General features: G+C 47.4%; 1 protein-coding gene across 1 annotated transcript in view; it reads right to left on the reverse strand.

The window, feature by feature from the left end:
* Window positions 1-4,222: 4,222 nt before the first annotated feature.
* Window positions 4,223-19,063, reverse strand: part of LOC130108340 (plexin-A2-like) — a 179,689-nt gene continuing 164,848 nt past the window's right edge. The window contains exons 27-31 of the mRNA XM_056275245.1: window positions 16,304-16,494; window positions 13,640-13,809; window positions 13,238-13,450; window positions 12,680-12,830; window positions 4,223-6,153 (exon numbers count right to left, since the gene is read on the reverse strand). Coding sequence (XP_056131220.1) covers window positions 6,058-6,153; window positions 12,680-12,830; window positions 13,238-13,450; window positions 13,640-13,809; window positions 16,304-16,494 — 821 coding nt within the window. The 3' untranslated portion in view covers window positions 4,223-6,057. The remainder of the gene's footprint in view (window positions 6,154-12,679; window positions 12,831-13,237; window positions 13,451-13,639; window positions 13,810-16,303; window positions 16,495-19,063) is intronic.

A 19,063-nucleotide genomic window follows, 5' to 3' on the forward strand; every position in this document is an offset into this window, starting at 1 on the left:
TACACATCTATTAAGTAGCAGGTATTTACTTGGTAAATAAATAGAAAAAACTGTAAATTACCAAGTGAATACTGCTGATGCTAAATAGGCAACCACTAAGAAATTATAGATGAATTAGAAACACCTTCAGTACCACTGGTCAGTTCAAGTAGCAACATAGCAGTTGTCATCGGTTTAGGATATAAATTGTTACAAACAGAAATATTCATTTGAGCCTCAATTCTTTGAGAGTGCAGAAATGCATTGGGCAGCACGGTGGCACAGTGGTTAGTGCTGTCGCCTCACAGCAAGAAGGTCCTGGGTTCGAACCCCAGGTCCTCCCAGGTCCTTTCTGTGTGGAGTTTGTATGCCCCCCCTTGTGTCTGCGTGGGTTTCCTCCCGGTGCTCCGGTTTCCTCCCACCATCAAAAAGACATGCAGGTTAGGGTTAATACCCCTGTCTGTGCCCCTGAGCAAGGCAATGGCAAGAAGAACTGGAGTTGGTCCCCGGGCGCTGCAGCTGCCCACTGCTCTTAGCTACACGGCTAGGATGGGTTAAATGCAGAGGATGAATTTCCCCAGGGGAATTAATAAACTCTGTCTTTCTATACATCTGTCTACACTTGAGGTGTTGCTAGTGCTGCTACTGTACCTCGATCCAGCACCTATGACATTTTATCCTTGTATTTATGAGTAAAGAAGAGGATGTTTCTCAGAAAGTGCAGTCTGATTCCCAGAGAAATGTGTAAATAAACTCAGGCCGCTACCATCCAAAACCTGGCAACTAACAATGCAATAATGTGAAGCGTTAAGCAATACCACAAGTGTGTTGTTCAAGTAAGTCCAGTGTGATTTGTATGTACGTATGTGTAACCCCTTTGGTTTTTATTTTCTGTTTACTATTTAGCCGATAAGGAGGAAAGGAAGGGCTTACCAATGACCACATCATGGCTGTTTGAGCATTACAATGCTAAATTGTTTTTGTGTGAGGTCATGGGCTTGACACATGACCTTGCTGCATGTTTACAAGTCCTCTCTCGCTCTCGCTCTCTCCAGCAATTTGTGTGTCCTCATTATGTACACTAGCGAGTATCTTTTAAAGGAAAAATACAGCCACAAAAAAAAGAGCAGCATGCAAAAGTAGATGAGCCAGTGCCTTAGTGGAGATCATCCCCAGTCTCTATTTGTGAATGAACCGCCGCTAGCCTCGGGGACACTGCAGCCCAGGCACAGAACCACACCGCTACCGCTCTTGCCGTCTAATGTGATTGGAGCCCCGGCGGTGTGTTAAGAGAGGCTGAGGACAGCCTCAGCTAATAGACTTGCATGAAGACAAACTACTTCTTCGTATCACGGCCGAGGAGTAATTCTGTTAGCTGATATCCGGGGAGAGAGTGCTGGTTGGTATACACAAAGGATCCCGAGGATTAACCCAAGGCTAAGAGGGAGGGATAGACAACTAGCGGCTCCCTAGCACCTCAATAGGACCAGGTAGCCCGGGGCTGGGCCAGGCCAAAACCACAGCTTAGATGGACTGATTAAGATTCCTAACCACATAGGTTGACACGGCCACTCAATAATGGGAGTGATCATCTCTGACGGGCGGCGCGGTGGCACAGTGATTAGTGCAGCCGCCTCACAGCAAGAAGGTCCTTGGTTCGAGCCCCGAGGTAGTCCAACCTTGGTGGGTCGTCCTGGACCGTCCTCTATGTGGAGTTTGCATGTTCTCCCCGTGTCTGCGTGGGTGTCCTCCGGGGGCACCGGTTTCCTCCCACAGTCCAAAGACAGGTAAGTCAGGCGAATTGGCCGTACTAAATTGTCCCTAGGTATGACTGCGTGTGTGTGTGTGTGTGTGTGTGTGTGTGTGTGTGTCGGCCCTATGTGATGGCCTGGCAGCCTGTCCAGGGTGTCTCCCCGCCTGCCGCCTGATGACTGCTGGGATAGGCTCCAGCATCCCCGCGACCCTGAGAGCAGGATAAGCGGTTCGGATAATGGCTGGATGGGTGGATCGATGGGTAGGTGGATGGATGATCTCTGACTTCATTTGATTTACTTGTGAATCGTTACAACCGAATAACCCCCGAATTTCTCCGGACTGTGAACAAAAATGACATCGACTCACTATTTGGCTTTATGCGATTTTTAACCAGCAAAGTTTATTTATATATAACAACAGTACAAAGTGTATCCTTGGCTTGCAAAATAGGTGTGCTTCATATTTACAATAGGTACACAATAATATATTATCATAACAAAACCAAAGCAAATGATAAAAAAAACAAAACAAGTACAACTTTTTTTTAAATACTTTAACTTTCTTACAATTTTCACAACACTTTTATAAAACAACAAGAACAGACAGCCATTATTATTATTATTATCATTATCATCGTCGTCAGTAAGTACTATTTTACAGAACTCCAGTGTCTACAAAGGGTTTGTCTACAATGTGTTTAATATGGAAGGGTAATCATTTCATACGTAGCGATACTTTGAATTGAGAGTAATGCGTTGATCTGGTTTTCAGTTCCTCCATTCGATGCCGTTACGAAAATAAGTAAACTGGTGAGTAGATGTTTTATTTGTACAAGGAAGGACACATGCCAGTCGAGCTACGACGCCGCCGTCCCTGCGGTACTGCGCTACGCCGAGAGCAGGAAAGTGCACAGAGCATCTTCAGCTAGGATTCAGCCTGAAATGAGGGCATGGCCTCGGCGAGGTCATCCATACCGCCGGTCAGGTCAGGCTGCCCGCTTAAATTCTGCACCGCAGAAAGAGTAAACCACTCCCCCCCCTCCCCCTTCTCCTTTTCTTCCTGAATGAAATCTGGACAGAAATTAAAGTGTTTATGATGAGGAAGAAAAAGACGTTTTGTTAATCAAACATCTCGATCACAAAACAAGAAGGTGCACTCAGCTGTGATTTATGACGTGTACATGTAGCATGTAGCATGTAGCATGTAGGGTGGGCGGCAACACTGAAATACTCGCCAGAGCTAAAAAAAAAAAAAATCAGAATAAATCATTGGTGTGCACGCAAAAACTCAATACAAGCTGAGTGAAACATGCCCGACTTGAAAGATCTCCTTGAGGAAAATCCGAGCCACTCCTTCTCAGCCAGGTGTGACCCTCTGATTACCCCCCCGAACCCAGGATAGTGACCCTTGTCACTGTTCTGGGTCCGGGGGGGGGGGGGACTCTAAAACACATGTAGTTTTCATCCCTTGGAAAAACAAGAGGCGTTAAGTTCCTGTTAGAGATGACGAGGCGGCGCTACTGCAGGCCGGCCCAGTGAGGTATGGGCAGGATACGATGCTCTTCGCTGAAACTGGGAAGACGCCAAAGGAAGAAGAAGCTTTACGTTTGTTGACAGTGTGCATGTGTGGCATCGTGTACCCGTGGATGTTTGCAGTGGCGGGAGGCAGAATCGGGCGTGTGAGGGAGGGAACCCAGCGCTGCCGCCCGCCCTTCCCCATTTCGGCCCCATTGGCAGGACACAGTAATAGCGTGTCAGTCATCAGCTCGCCCTACATTTCTCTTTGCCTGTTAGTTTGATGTTTTCCTCCTATCGGCTGATCACACTGTGCACACAGCCGGCACAGATCAAAGAGCAGGAAACCAAAGCTAAAGGGCTTCTCTCTCTCTCTTTCTCCATTTCTTCACCCTTCTCTTCTGCAGAAGTGATGCCCGTGCCGGACTGCGCCCTCTTCAGGTAGACTGGTCTCAGCAGAGCAATGGGGTCGGGTATTATTAAAATAAATCTCAGGAGCATTGGAAGGAGTTTCAGAGTCACCTCAGTAACGCCACCCGGGGAAGATGGATAACACTGAAACGGGACCAGGAGCACTGAGGAGGGGTGGGTGGTATCTAAGGCCACAGAGAAAAGAAGCACCTTTCGCTCACTAATGGCATTTGTCATGCTTGTGCAACACACAATTCGCAGTTTCCTGTGCACACATAAAATATGATCTATCATCAGGTATCTGACGTGAACAACAGCCCAGCGTACGTCTCTGACGAAAATGAAACCGTCCTGTTCCAAAGACAGACTCTGCAGCTCGTGGTCATCCAGCTGTGAGCTCCAAAAGGTAAGGAGTTTTTAGATAGTTTGGTTTTCACAAGATGAGGTTTCATATGTTCTCAACCACACGCCATCAGGCCTAGTGTGTTTTGTGTTTTGCCCTTGCTGGCCAGCTTAAATATTTCTCCCAACGAGAAGCTAATTAGCGTGGTCACTCCCAGTCATACTGCTGAGCACAGCTCGTCTCCTCCAGGGTCTGTGTATGTCTCGTACCTTTCTTGAGTTTGCGATTCGTTCGGGTTAAAGTGTGAGCTTTAGCCTCGACAAATTTCCCACTTCAGTTCGAGGCGTTTTGCCTCCCTCTGTAAAGCATAAACCGATTTTGACACGTCAGTTAATAATTTAGAATGACAGGATCTTTTGGCACATAGTCAAACTAGGCCCACACAGGACTCTCTCTGACTGTGTGAAGACATTTGTGGTTGTCGGATAGGGAACTCCCATCAGGTAGGATCTCAACCGGCCAACTGGCGCTGGCGTGACTCATTGGCACTTGAAAAAACAAAGGTGAACCCTTGTAACACTTCTGATGTGCGATACCATGCATGCAAAATACACATGTATTTGATCAAGCCAATAAAAGAGATATAAACAGTGGATATATAATGGGGAGTTTCAGCCTACAGCCACCAACGGCATTTGTCCTTTCAGGCAGGAATCTTGTTTAGCTTTCAGTAACTCGTATTTGTCCATAGGAGCAACCGAGTCACACTAGTGACCTCCGCCGTACAAACTGTACACACTCCCCGACTGTAAATAGTGACTCGGTGACGGATTAAATAATGCTTGGTTGGGAGTTGGACGGACTGGGGCCAGGATGAGAAGAACGGACGTATTCACTCGTCAAACCTAACGTAACTATCTACAGAGCTCAGTTCAACTGAACCCTGTTTCTGCAAAACCCAGTCACACAAACAAACAAACAAAATATTTGTACATTCACATACACTGATTGACAAGTATCAGCCGGTACACACACACACACACATAACCTAACTGTCGTGGAAAGTCTGGGATGCCATTGTGATTCTGGTTCAAGGTGAAAGCCTATCTACACACTTTAGACTCCATCACCATCATCCTCAGTTGCGGTGCAAGCATGCTGGTTGAACTTGGAACTGCAGGAGGTTGAGTCCCATTGGTTGTCAGTCTATGACACATGGTTGTGATTTCCTGTACATTTCTGCTTGGGTAAAGAACCAAAGTTTTAGCCATTTCACGTGAAGCGTCAGTCTGTGACCATGTCTGAGGACGGGACGGAGTGAGGGAAGACATGGAGCATGCCTCCTTTATCAGCACACAACCCCCAACACGGTGTCACACACTACCAATGTCTCTATACAAATGAGGTTTCTGGGAGGATGTTTCGACTGCAACTGATAAGATTCAAATGTACACATACAAAAATAAAATTTTGGAAAGAAAAAAAGCAAACTCAGCCATGATATCTCCGCTGTCAAACACGGGAAGCTCGTCTTTCCTTCTCTCTTTATATGTGTCTCTCAGTCTTGGATGTGGTTTTCATACAGAATAAAGAATAAATATGCTTTTTCCGTCTCCCCTTTGCTCCTAAAGTCTCTCGGCAGGGTTCTTCAGTACCACACATCCCCGCTGCACATGCACACCCATCTTTCTATCAAACCCCAAAGAATGTGTCCTTTGGAAACAATAAAAGCAAACTAGAAGCCATGTTGTTGCCTGCATGTGCAGGGTCAAAGTCCCGTCCTTATGACCTCACCAGCTCTAAGTCCCAGGTCTATAGTCCAGTCTCTAGGACACTGAAAGATCCTGGGAGAGCTGGTGCTATTACAGCAGGAGGAGGGCGGATTAAAAACTTAAGCTTGTAGTAGGTCTGTTTGTCTGTGGATATACAGGTCCCGCGTCTGGTCCGTGGTCCGAGGCCACGGTGAGAGGTAAGTACAGTGGGACAGATGGGTTTTGTCCTATAGTGGATGTGGTCCCCTCTCCTTCTCTTTCATCCTTCTCCAGGGGGTCGCTCTCAGCTCTCCAGCGACATGGCTGCAATGAGCTGCTCCACCTTGTAGGCCAGCCTCTGCTTTTTGGCCTGGTCATCTTGCTCCAGGGCCGCCGTAATCTGGGAGGAAGAAAAGCACATCAACACTGAGGTACAGCATGGCAGTCTGAAGACGCATGATCAGACCGCATTTTCAACAAAGTCTTAATAAACAAACCAAGGGTTTAGCCTAGAGGGTCAATTTTGCAACACTGACCCAAATAACTGAAATACCGCACTGATGCAACATAAAAAGATGGCCGCCGCTTTGTTTAAAATGCAGCTGTCCAGAGCATATTTTCTCTGTGCGCGGTTCGTGTGTTTTTAGTTTTAATGATAACATATGCATTAAACATACAAAGGCAGATTAAAAGAACAGATACAGCTTCCTATGTCAGAGATAATGGCATGAATATTGAGAAATAGTCACACGATAGTTTTCCCCCGTTTCATCTTTTTCATCCCTCTCTGTAAATGTGACATTTGTCAAGACTGGTTCAAAGGGGATGCAGACAGGGTCTTCACTCTATTCTCATTTGCCGTCGGCTGCGTCATGTTAAATCCATGTCAGGGTGACAACCACACACACTGCGGTGCTTTTTAATGGGAATCTCCACCAAGAAAAATAATACCACGTTCAGATCAATATGGGGCGTCTTTGCTGGCCAGGTCATTACAATCAATACAGATCTCCCTTTGCTCATATTTCACAATTTCACTTACAAAAAGGCTCGAAAATCGATTAACGCAGCTATTCTTTTTGATGAATGTACCTACTTTTCCCTTCAAAACAGCCTTAGGATTAGAAACACAAAAAAAACAAATGATAAAAGTATTTGGAGTTTAATTTTAAATATCTATAAAGTGCATGGTATGTAAAAGATTTGTATTTTCAAAGTCTCAAGTCATTACTACTAATTTATTCATGCAACTGTTATTTAACCAGATGAGTCCCACTTTTTTTTTTGGGACCCCCCCCCCCCCTCCCTTTTCTTCCCAATTGTATCCAGCCAGTTACCACACTCTTCCAAGCCATCCTGGTCGCTGCTCCATCCCCTCTGCTAATCCGAGGAGGGCTGCAGACTACCTCCTCCGATACACGTGGAGTCACCTGCCGCTTCTTTTCACCTGACAGTGAGGCGTTTCATCAGGGGGACGTAGCGTGTGGGAAGATCATGCTATCCTCCCCAGTTCCCCCTCGCCTCTGAACAGGCGTGCTGACTGACCAGAGGAGGCGCTAGTGCAGCGACCAGGACACATACCCACATCCGGCTTCCCAATTGTGTCTGTAGGGACGCCCGATCTAGCCAGAGCTAACATGGGGATTCGAACTGCCTTCCCCATGTTGGCAGGCAACAGAATAGACCACTATTCTACCCGCACACCCGATGAGTCCCACATTTGTTTTATAAGTAGACCTGGCCAAGTTGGCAGAGTGACAGACAGGGCAGAATATCATATAACTACCATAACAAAGTAAAGAACACAACATAAGACAGATAGCGTGAAAGAAAGGAGAGCAAGAGAGAACTGGGGAGTGAGCAAGAGAGAGAGAGAGAGGCTGTACTTAAAGGATGGAATAAAAGTAAAACGCATGAGCTAGATCTCACTAAAAACACTTGTAATTACCAATAGATTCACCTTACATCAACCTGACAATAGCAAGAGTAATAGAAAGAGTAATCCATTCCCTCAAGTTTCAAGTCTTTCAAAAGGGTAGTCCATGCAGTGAGGTCAAAGGTCATGACAGCTTTCTTCTCCAACTCAGCTCAAAGTTTACAGGAAGGTTATCACAAAAGAGCGTATAATAATAACACCAAGGTGAGGAGTGTGTCCATTTTGGGAATCTCAGAATTCCATCGCTGCTCTTCGCAGATGATGTGGTTTTGTTGGCTTTATCAGAACGTGACCTCTAGCGCACACTGGGGTGGTTTGCAGCTGAGTGTGAAATGGCCAGGATGAGAGTCAGCACCTCCAAGTCTGAGGCCATGGCTCTCAACCGGAAAATGGTGGAATGCTCCCTCCGGGTTGGGGATGACTTGTTTCCTCAAGTGAAGGAGTTCAAGTATCTCGGGGTCTTGTTCACAAGTGAGGGTAAGATAGAGCGGGAGATTGACAGGTGGATTGGTGCAACATTAGCAGTAATGCCGACGTTGTACCGGACCGTTGTGGTGAAGAGGGAGCTGGGCCAGAAGGCAAAGCTGTCAATTTACCAGTCAGTCTTAGTTCCAACCCTCACCTATGGTCACGAGCTTTGGGTAGTGACCGAAAGGGTGACATCACGGATACAAGTGGCTGAAATGAGTTTCCTCCATAGGGTGTCTGGGCTCAACCTTAGAGATAGGGTGAGGAGCTCAGACATCAGGAGGGAGCTCGGAGTAGAGCCGCTGCGCCTTCTTGTTGAAAGGGGCCAGTTGAGGTGGTTCAGGCATCTGATTAGGATGCCTCCTGAGCGTCGTCTTTTGGAGGTTTTCCAGGCATGTCCAACTGGGAGGAGACCCTGGGGTAGACCCAGAACTCACTGGAGGGACTACATGTCCAATCTGGCCTGGGAACGTCTTGGGATCCCCCAGGAGGAGCTGAAGGGCGTTGCTGGGGAGAGGGACGTCTGGAGTGACCTACTTAGCTTGCTGCCACCACGACCCGACCCCGGAGAAGCGGCTGATGATGAGATGAGGTGAGAGAATAATAATAAAGGATTACATTTATATTGCGCTTTATCTAGACACCCAAAGCGCTTCACAGTGAAGGGGGTAACTCACTTCAACCACCACCAATGTGTAGCACCCACCTGGTGATGCACAGCAGCCATTTTGCGCCAGAACACTCATCACACATCGGCTTGAGGTGGAATCATTGAGCCAGTTACACAGGGGGATGATTAGGTGGCCAGATGGAGACAGCCAGGTTGGGAATTTTGCCAGGACACCGGGAACTCCCTACTCTCTGCAATAAGTGCCATGGGATCTTTAATGACCACAGTGAGTCAGGACCTCGGGTTTAACGTTTCACCCGAAGGACAGCATCTCCTACAGCATAGTATCCCCATCACTGCACTGCAGCATTGGGATTTTTTGTTGTTGTTTATTAGGACCAGAGGATAGACTGCCCCCTACTGGCCCACCAACACCACTTCAAGTTTTCCTACGAGGTCTCCCATCCAAGTACTAGCCAAGCCCACACCTGCTTAGCTTCTGTCATTCGGCAGAGCCAGGGTACATGTTGGTATGGCTGCTTAGACCTTAGATAGATAAAGATGCTTCTAAGTTGACTAACTAACTTTGTTCAAACCATTTCTGTAACCATCTCAGAAACCTGCTCTTCTCTCTTCTTGAGAAAAGGTTGTTGGCACGCTGTCCCAAAGGCAGATGACCTGCTTGTTCATCCACCACCTTCCTCTCATATACTAGTGTTTTTGCATGTGTTAGCCTGTTAAGTAAAAATCGAAAATTACTTCCAACCATTTACCAACACATACCATTGTTTATTTAGTTTGCAAAATGATCTGATTTCCCTATTTGTTTTAACTCAGCTGTTCAGGTTATAAACCCACCTTAAAATGCTCTGCTTCCAAGCCTAACATTCATGTCACCACGAAGAAGTCATGGACATTTGAATTTGATTTGTAAGACAATCTTTTTTTCCTGGGATTATTTTTCTCAAATCAATCCTTGACTGATTAGACTCAATAATTCTTGATTCTCAATGAATCCTTGATCAATCCTTGCTTTCAACTGCATTATCTCACAACAATTACTCAACTTTGCCAAAAACTAACAGTGACTAAATGTTTATGATGATGGATTACCTATCTCAAGCAAGTTTCAAGTCTCTGCTAGTTGACTTTCACACTGTACTGAAATGAATGGAGCCCAATGGCTGCCTGGGAGGTAGGAGAAACGCATTAAAAAAATATAAAGGAACTACAGCATGCTTTGGAAAATGGCCCAGGAGTGATGTAAAGTATACGGGATTTGTAGTAAATGGGCTAAAACATGCAAAAATGCCGGTATGGTCCGGTATTCTTCTAAGAGCCTAGCAAGATGAGGCAAAGCATCTCTTCCTCATCGTCATCTTCAGTCCCAAAACCAATCTATTATTTATCTGCAACAACTGCAGCTGCAGCTCCTGCTTCCATCTTCCAAATCCATTTGAGCCCTGTTCCGTCCTTTTAGCCTGCCACGCAGCCCTTTGTGGAAGGCTGAGGAGGAACAAACAGACATTAACAACGGCAGCTGAGGGTTTACTCGCTGCAGCCGGGGAGGCAGGGGTGGCCGAGAGGGGATACGTCGGGTGAATAGACTGAAAATGACGCAGAGAACTTTGGAACATTTGTGTGCAAGCAAAACAGAAAGCTAGAATCACGGAGAAGGCAGGGAGAAAAAAAGTGTGTGAAGTACAAGAACGAAGAAAAAAAAAGCAGGGAAGAAAGTGTGATGAAGAGTCAAGGAGAACAAAGAGGAAGCTGACTGGGTAGTTAATAAAAAGACACAGAAGAGAAGAGAGGAGAGATAGAGAGCGAGGTAAACAAATAGAAAGGAAAAGAGGGAGAGAAGAAACAGGGAGCAAGAGAGAGATTGTAATCCAACATAAAGGTCAGGCTAATGCTTCCCAGAGGAGGAGCTGACATTAAAGGCAGAATGTCTCCATAACTGCTCTCTCTCTCTCTCTCTCTCTCTCTCTCTGTTCTTCCATCTCCGACCTCCCTTTGTATGCTTCCTGTGATTTCACTGTGTGTGTCGGTGTGTGTGCGTGCTGCCTGTGACGGTGCTCAAAACAGGCGGCGTTCGCTAGCGCAGCTCATGGGGGAGGACGGAGCAGCATGCCGAGAGCTTGTAGGCGCTCGGTTTCAGGCTCCGCTCTACAAATCAGACACACAGCCCCGTTAAAACTCGGTCTCACTACACCCCCGGGGATTCTGAGGAGGTCTCAGGAACTTGGCTGACCCTTCTGCGAGCTTTGTCAGTTATGAATAGCTTAGGCATGCTTTGAAACATCACAACCTCCACAAAGTAGTTAACCATTACAGACCATGTCTTAGCTTTGATTTACAGAGTGTGTGCATGTGTGTGGGTATGTGTGTGTGCACGCACGCAGAGTTCTTGCCCATTTTCCATCTCGAAACTCTACATTTCTTCCAGACCTTGAATACAGTACTTTTCCGTAACACCTATAGTCAACATTACTTGTCTTTTAGAATTGGCAGTTTGAGCCTGTGTGGGATCATTTGTGCTGCCAGGGAAGAGGAAAAGAGGAGGGCCAAAGAGGAGGTTTATTGATGTGGTGAGGGAGGACATGCAGGTGGCTGGTGTGACAGAGGAAGATGCAGAGGACAGGAAGAGATGGAAACGGATGATCCGCTGTGGCGACCCCTAACGGGAGCAGCCGAAAGTATTAATAGTAGTAGTAGTAGTAGTAGTGAGGGTTTATTCAACTTGTGCTTGTGTTTTTCTATTTTCAGCTCTTCCTAATTTAGTGAATGTAATCTTCTTATCTTTATTTCTTCTTATTATTATTTTTCTTTTTTACATGGTGATGCTGGTCGCATGGCTCGGGTCCTGGGCTGTTCCGGTGCCGTCTGGACACTGCCTGGCATCCTGCTCATCATATTCTTCATAAATGTTATAATTCCATTATAATTCTGTTATCCTCTTTCAGTGTTGTATTGTGTAAATTGTGTACACACAACATCCATTGCACGCTGTCCATCTTGGGAGAGAGATGCCTCCTCTGTTGCTCTCCCTGAGGTTTCTTCCTATTTTTTCTCCCTGTTCAAGGGTTTTTTTTTGTGTTTTTTTTTAGGGAGTTGTTCCTTATCCGGTGCGAGCGTCTAAGGACAGGATGTTGTATTGCTGTAAAGACCCCTGAGGCAGATTTGTGATATTGGGCTACACAACTAAAATTGACTTGACTTGACATATCTATTAAGACTGTCAAAGCATTGGGCACTTACACTCCAGACTACCAGACAAACGCTTCAGTCATGAAACTATCAGAGCACTTCAGAGAGGACCATGTCCACTTTTACCAAATAAAATACAGTATGTAGAAGCCTTTTCAGCTGGCATGTCTTATGAGCAAATAAACTGGACAAATCTGGCTAATTACTCCACTCCTCCGAGCCGTCCCGGTCGCTGTTCCACCCCTTCTGTCGATCCGGGGAGGGCTGCAGACTACCACATGCCTCCTCCGATACATATGGAGTCACCAGCCCCCCTCCCCTCCCCTCCCCTCCCTTCCCTGAACAGGCAACCCAACCGACCAGGAAACATACCCACATCTGGCTTCCCACCTGCAGACACGGCCAATTGTGTATGTAGGGACGCCCGACCAAGCTGGAGGTAACACGGGGATTCGAACTGGCGATCCTCGTATTGGTAGGTAACGGAACTGACCGCCACGCTACCTGGACGCCCCAAAACAAACCAGATTGAAACTCAAATCTGTATATTTTTTCTCCATATCACTTTTTTTTCTGGTGATTTCCTTCGTTCGCTTCAGAGCTTGAAATAATATTTTTTTCCCAATTTCCATACTTTCCAGACCTGCACAAGAGCCCTGTGCATGAGTATACGTGTGTGTGTGTGTGTGAGTGCCAATCACCCACCTCCTCGCTGTACTTGCTGACATAGGAGTAGATCTCATTGAGGGCGCTGAGCATGTTAAATTCCGTGGAGTGGAGCCTGGCCTGTTCTGCCAAGTAGGCATTCATGTCCTGGTCACTAATGGCAGGCAGACGGTTGATGTCAGCGTAGTACCTGCAGACACAGCCAAGGGGTAACTTTTAGAGACTCCCAGTGCAATCTTACAGTCTGGTGGTCTAAATGCCATAATTGCGAAGATTTTAGCCATTATGTGGCTGCATTCCTGTTATTATTCGCTTATGGAAGGCTTTCGACTAGTCTGGCGAGTAGAGCTGAGAGTAAATCCGTTTTTTTTTTTTGGAAGTACTAGAAAGAGGGCGTAAGATCTGTAAGACAATCATAGGAAAAGAGGGGTAGAGCTTCGAGACAAATAGAAAGATAATTGGAATCTCTCTAGACAAAAACCTGAATTAGTGTTATATAAATATCCCAGATAATTGGAGATTGAAAAGCTTTAATTGCCTTTCCTTTAATAGAAAGCAGAGTAGAGAGGACTACATCGTAGTAACGCTGAGCCCTACCTCTCCACCCAGCTCTTGTAGTTGGGTATATCTTTAGCGTAGAGCAGCTTATTGGATGGGGAGTCTTTGCCCAGGCGGTGCTCCGAGGTGGAGCAAGAATCCATGAAGGTCTGGGCCACCACAGACAGACAGGCGTCCGTGATGCTGCTCTTATGAATGTCGAACACAAACTGGGGGTTCTTGATCACGTTCACCCAGAAACGCAAAGGAAGGCTGGTGGATGGCGACAGGGAGAATGAAACGTAACAGAGAGGTCACTTGATGGGCGAATATTCTAACAGCAGGAAATATCTATTGAAGGGATAAATATAGTATATTACATGCCACTATCGCATTAACAGTTGTACCCTGACGTTAATTTGTATTTTCCACCGTTTTTGTCACCTCAAGAAAGACGCTTACCAATTGCTCTTCCATGTGTGCCGCACGTCTGTGTCATGGATGCCGTGTTTGTCTGCCTGCTCATCCAGGAAGTCAAACATGTACTTGATTGCCAGAGGAAGAGCGCTCCCCCTGTGGACCGTGCTGAACAACGTCTCGAACAGGTCATCTACAAACTTCTGTAACGTACCCTGGTGGAAAACAGAGAACAGGTCGGGATCAACACGGTGTGAGGGAAGAGGAGAGACAACGCTGGGCCAGACAGCACAGCCCAGATGGGACACTGGGTATAACGTGTTATATCGCCACCATAGTGGTCAAATGTGAAGGAAAAAGGCGGGTAGCGGCGAGTTTGGATAGGCAGCGAAGTTGTGGCTGACCAGCAGATGTGTCAGACTGCTTGTGAAAGATCTCCATCAACAGATACGACGACATCAACGGCTAAAATCCAGGTTCGACCGTGTTTTTATGTTCAGCAGTGGGAAGGACGGTGACCCGTCAGCACTTCAGTCGCCATGGCAACCGTTTCATCTCGAATGGACGTCTGCAATTTAGAGCGGTCAAACAACAACGCAGTTACAGGTATCACCACTGCTTTAAAGGAAAACAATCACGGTTTTCGACATTATCTGTAAATATGTATGCTGAAGCGAGCAGCCTGTGTGTATCTCTGGAATAAATTGTGCAGGAAATTGCCACTGGCGCACAATCGGTGAATTGCCATATTTATACGACATTCGGTGGCATGCTCTACAATAGCTGCATGTAATGTTATTATTTGCATTTTCTTATGCAGCGCAGCCTATTTCAGCGTAGCCCACCGGAGGTAGTGGAAAACCAGGAAGTGAGGGTTGTAGGTTTCTCACTCGGGGATTGTCCACGAGGGACTACACTGGTGGACAATTTCGCCAGCACTTCAGAGTTACACGGGAGACTCTTCAGCATTATGGCTGCTATCGGAGCGTTATCCCTGCAACATGTTGAAAACTGTGACTGTTTCCCTTCAAACCTGGAGATCATGAAGCACTGCAGCATAACAACTGTAGTCTGATGCCCCGTCACAACACTCCCCCTCAGTCGCCCCCCACTCGGTCCCACCCCTCCCTTTTGCACTCCCGTGTAGGTCCTGATTTCATTCGGGATGGAGGGGTGGTGTTCATCTAGACCTCTACCATGCCCTCTGAATGGAGCGTTTCCAGATGCAGACCCGGAAACGAGGGGCTCAACGGATACGTTGCGATCTGTGGTGCAAGCATACTGAAAAGGGCTGCCAGTGCTGGAGAAGATATTTACAAATATGAGAATGTCTTCATAAATAATTATGCAAAAGATGCCAAAGAGCTGAACTCAGTTGGAATATCTTAGTCGGATGTGCATACAGTAGATTACGTAATTGATTCTTCATGACAAGCATCTTACAAAAATCTATGTATGACATCGTTAGAAGCTTTTTTTCAGAAATTACATTCACATGACAAATCGGGGGAACAAATAACATCGTACATCAAAAACTACACAAGCAGGTTAAAGGCACGTCACAACAAATGAATAAACAAGACACCAAAGACGTCATTCCAGGAAAACGAAGCAAAGCAGATCAAAGCAGCATGAAAATGAATCAGAATAAAAGACGCTGAGCTATATGCATTCATACACTTTCTTGTTCATTTTGTTCTAATCCCCCCCCCCTTTTCCCCCTCCCCAATTGTAATTGCATCCAGCCAATTACCCCACTCTTCCGAGCCATCCCGGTTGCTGCTCCACCCCCTCTGCTGATCCGGGGAGGGCTGCAGACCACCACATGCCTCCTCCGATACATAGTGCAGCGATCCCGAATTCGCACGGGGCAGCCGGGAACCGCTGCAGCCGGGACGCGAACTCGTCCCCCGCACCACGGGCGACTACGTTAACCAGTCGACTAAAGGGTCCGACCCATTAGCCAAGGGCTAACTGGTCTATTTATCCGTGCACGTTACACTACCCCCCTCCTTCGGGAAGCACGTCCCTGGGCTTCAGCATATCAGCTCCCTCACGCCTCAGGGACACATACCCACATCCGGCTTCCCACCCGCAGACACGGCCAATTGTGTCTGTAGGGACGCCCAACCAAGCTGGAGGTAACATGGGGATTCGAACTGGCGACCCCCGTGTTAGTAGGCAACGGAATAGACCGCTACGCTACCCAGATGCCCCATTTTGTTCATGCTCTTCACATTTTTCATGATTTTCAAAAGGTGATTATTTCAAAGAAGGCTGAAATTAGCTTTGATCCCTTCTCATTTGCAAATGTGAATTTGATATTAGATCAGATACATCTTCCTCAGGATCGAACTAACCGATCAAAACGTTGCCGAATAAAATAGCATTTGGGAGCAATTTAGTGTGCAGACCTTACTTCATTCTAGTTTTGCTATTTTTGTCTTGCACCCTCATATTTTCTGTATGTGTGCATACTTGGTTCCTCTTCTGAGTACATGAGCAGTATCCCATTTTGTAGTTCCATAGGTTTCCACCTACCCCTTGTAGCTTCGTACTGAAGGGCCACTAGCCAATCAAGGACACTTTGAAACGAGGGGTAGTGTTAAAGGGAAAGTAACGGGGCGGGCCCCGAGAGGGCTCAGAAGCTCAAATGGAAAACGTGACATAAATATTACGTGGAAAATCAAAATAATAATGTTGTTGTACCTTGGTAGCAAGCAGCCTGGTCAGGTAGATCTCAGAGACCATCTTACTGCCTCGATCGCCCTCCTTCTGGTCTCCGTGCTCGTGATTCTTCACCAGGTGCCACACCTTTACCCCGCTCTCCAGATCTGGGGTAATCATGGGGGCACGCGAGCGGAGGCTGTCAGGACTTCCTGTGTAGCGGAACGAAGAGTCTGTTCGGGGAGGGAAGAGAGGGAAGGAGTTGTCAGGGAGCCTAAACCCTACAGTGTTTTCCTTAGCTTCCTCTACTGAAGGTGCCTGCATTGTGTAAATCAAATGCATGCTCTCACACACACCCCAACACACATACACACACACACACACACACACACACACACACACACACACACACACACACACACTCGCCATCCCTCATTTCCACCACTCTCCTTTGTTCCTCATTAGAAAGCTGAAACCTTTCAGTGCTTCAGTTCCCCTAAGCTGTGCTGTAAAGGAAATTGCGCTGCTGGATAATTTCATATTACAGCATATTAATGAAGGTGCGGGGGCGCTATGGGTCCCCGACATCCCATCGACACGTGCTGGTCCTATTGAGAGCTCAGATCCTGGCCGACACAGGTGATGGATGTAGCTCATCACATCAAGAATGGGAGCGAGGCATTTTTTAAAAAGGCCTCCGGTTTTCTTTTTTCATTTGTTCTTCGTCTATGGGTTTCTCTCCTGTTTTCATCTCCCTCGCCCCCTCTCGTGCTTTGTTGCTTTCTTTCTTCCCTCTTTAGGTTTTCACTGCCTTGCTGAACGAGCACCGGCTATCTCGGGCTCCTTTTAAAAGCAATCCTAATTGGATCTTCTGCGCCGCGTCGAGTCAGTCCCATGTTGACTTTGTCTCTGTCGCACCAATCAACGCATCAAAGGACGTCTAATATGTTAAGCACTGAAGCCGTCGCCCTTCATCCGTACGTCTTCCTCCCCTCCATTCTCGCCGCCCTCTCTTCCCAGCTCGTTTTCACCCTCTTCTCTTTCGCATGGAGGGGATGATGGTCTCAGCCTCGCCAATTAGCGGGTGTCTGTCTCCCAGAGGCTCCAGGCTCTCTGGGGGATTCTGAGTCACCGGGGATCTCGATCACCTGGGCTTCAAAGGGCACGCTGAACAACAAAGCTCCCGGTGCCAACGCAGCCGCTGACGGTTTCTCAAATAAGAGCAACCCGCTCATCTGGAGTGTCCACTGGGGACCTGCGCCTCAGGCTGTGGAGGGGGTAGAGGCCAGGTGTGTGTGCGTGTGTGTGTGTCTGTGTGCATTAGCATGTGACAGCAGGGTGAATTGAGATCTTAAATCCCATCTTAATCCAGAGACAGTTTTCTGCTGCTCCCTGCATGACCCCCGTCCTACCCGCCCAACAACTCCCAGCTCCCCAGCCGCTGAGAGACTAACACCACTTCCTTCTCTGCCCCCCGCCGCCTTCATCTCAGCTGCAGGACACCGCCTGGCAGAGTGTGCCGGGGCTGATTTTAGGCTTGGGGGGAATGGGGAGGAGGCTGGCAGCGTAAATTGAGGCAAGATGCTAAGTGCTGAACGTTAAATTGATATGAATCAATCAGCGGGTGTCTAGGTGCAGCTGCGCCTGCTGTGCCAGCGCCGTGATTGATGAGCGACCGGCTCGTGCCAGCAAAGCGTCTGCTTTCCATGCCACGCACAACCGACCCCACCGCCCGAGCACTCGTTTAAAAAAAAAAGAAGAGCAAGCTCAAATTGAAGAGTGCAAAAGAGAATTAGTTTAACAGCTCTTCGCGATTGCACAAGTTTGATAAAATATTGAACAGGTTCTTTGTAATAAAACTGACTGAAAATGCCCCTTGTGAGGATAAAAATTCACTTTCTGGAGTATGTAAACACTCTCCGGGCACGAGACTTAATGTATCAGAGAGCAGAGGACAAATTAAAGCCGCCGCACCGCGATGGGGCCGGTCGGGAGTGAGAAATATTCACGTACATTCTTCCTCCGTGATACTTCGCAATTTAATGCTTGCTTTATGGCTGTTTTGGTCATTGCCCTCCGCGGAGTTCATCCGTCGTCTTCATTTTTCGTCTTGTCGTGGAGGTGAGTGCGAGTGCTTTGCAGCATCCCAAATGAAGCTTCAGTTGTCTTCACCGCTTACGTTTAATTCCACTCCACACCGTAACATGTTATAAAAATAGATGTCCCTCGCATCCGGGTGTGTGAGGTACCCGCTGCTTTCATCACTGCTAAATGGAATTTGTAATTGCCGAGATGGATGAGGATGCTGGAGGGCGGATGAGGATGCTGGAGGGCGGATGAGGATGCTGGAGGATGGATGAGGATGCTGGAGGATGGATGAGGATGCTGGAGGGTGGATGAGGATGCTGGAGGATGGATGAGGATGCTGGAGGGCGGATGAGGATGCTGGAGGGCGGATGAGGATGATGGAGGGTGGATGAGGATGCTGGAGGGTGGATGAGGATGATGGAGGGTGGATGAGGATGCTGGAGGATGGATGAGGATGCTGGAGGACGGATGAGGATGCTGGAGGGCGGATGAGGATGCTGGAGGACGGATGAGGATGCTGGAGGGTGGATGAGGATGCTGGAGGACGGATGAGGATGCTGGAGGGTGGATGAGGATGCTGGAGGACGGATGAGGATGCTGGAGGGTGGATGAGGATGCTGGAGGACGGATGAGGATGCTGGAGGGTGGATGAGGATGCTGGAGGGCGGATGAGGATGCTATTAGCTCCGTTTTCGTGTTGCTCGGCAGCTTTAA

This window comes from Lampris incognitus, chromosome 2, assembly GCF_029633865.1.
Source record: "Lampris incognitus isolate fLamInc1 chromosome 2, fLamInc1.hap2, whole genome shotgun sequence".
In the NCBI taxonomy this organism is placed as follows: Eukaryota; Metazoa; Chordata; class Actinopteri; order Lampriformes; family Lampridae; genus Lampris; species Lampris incognitus.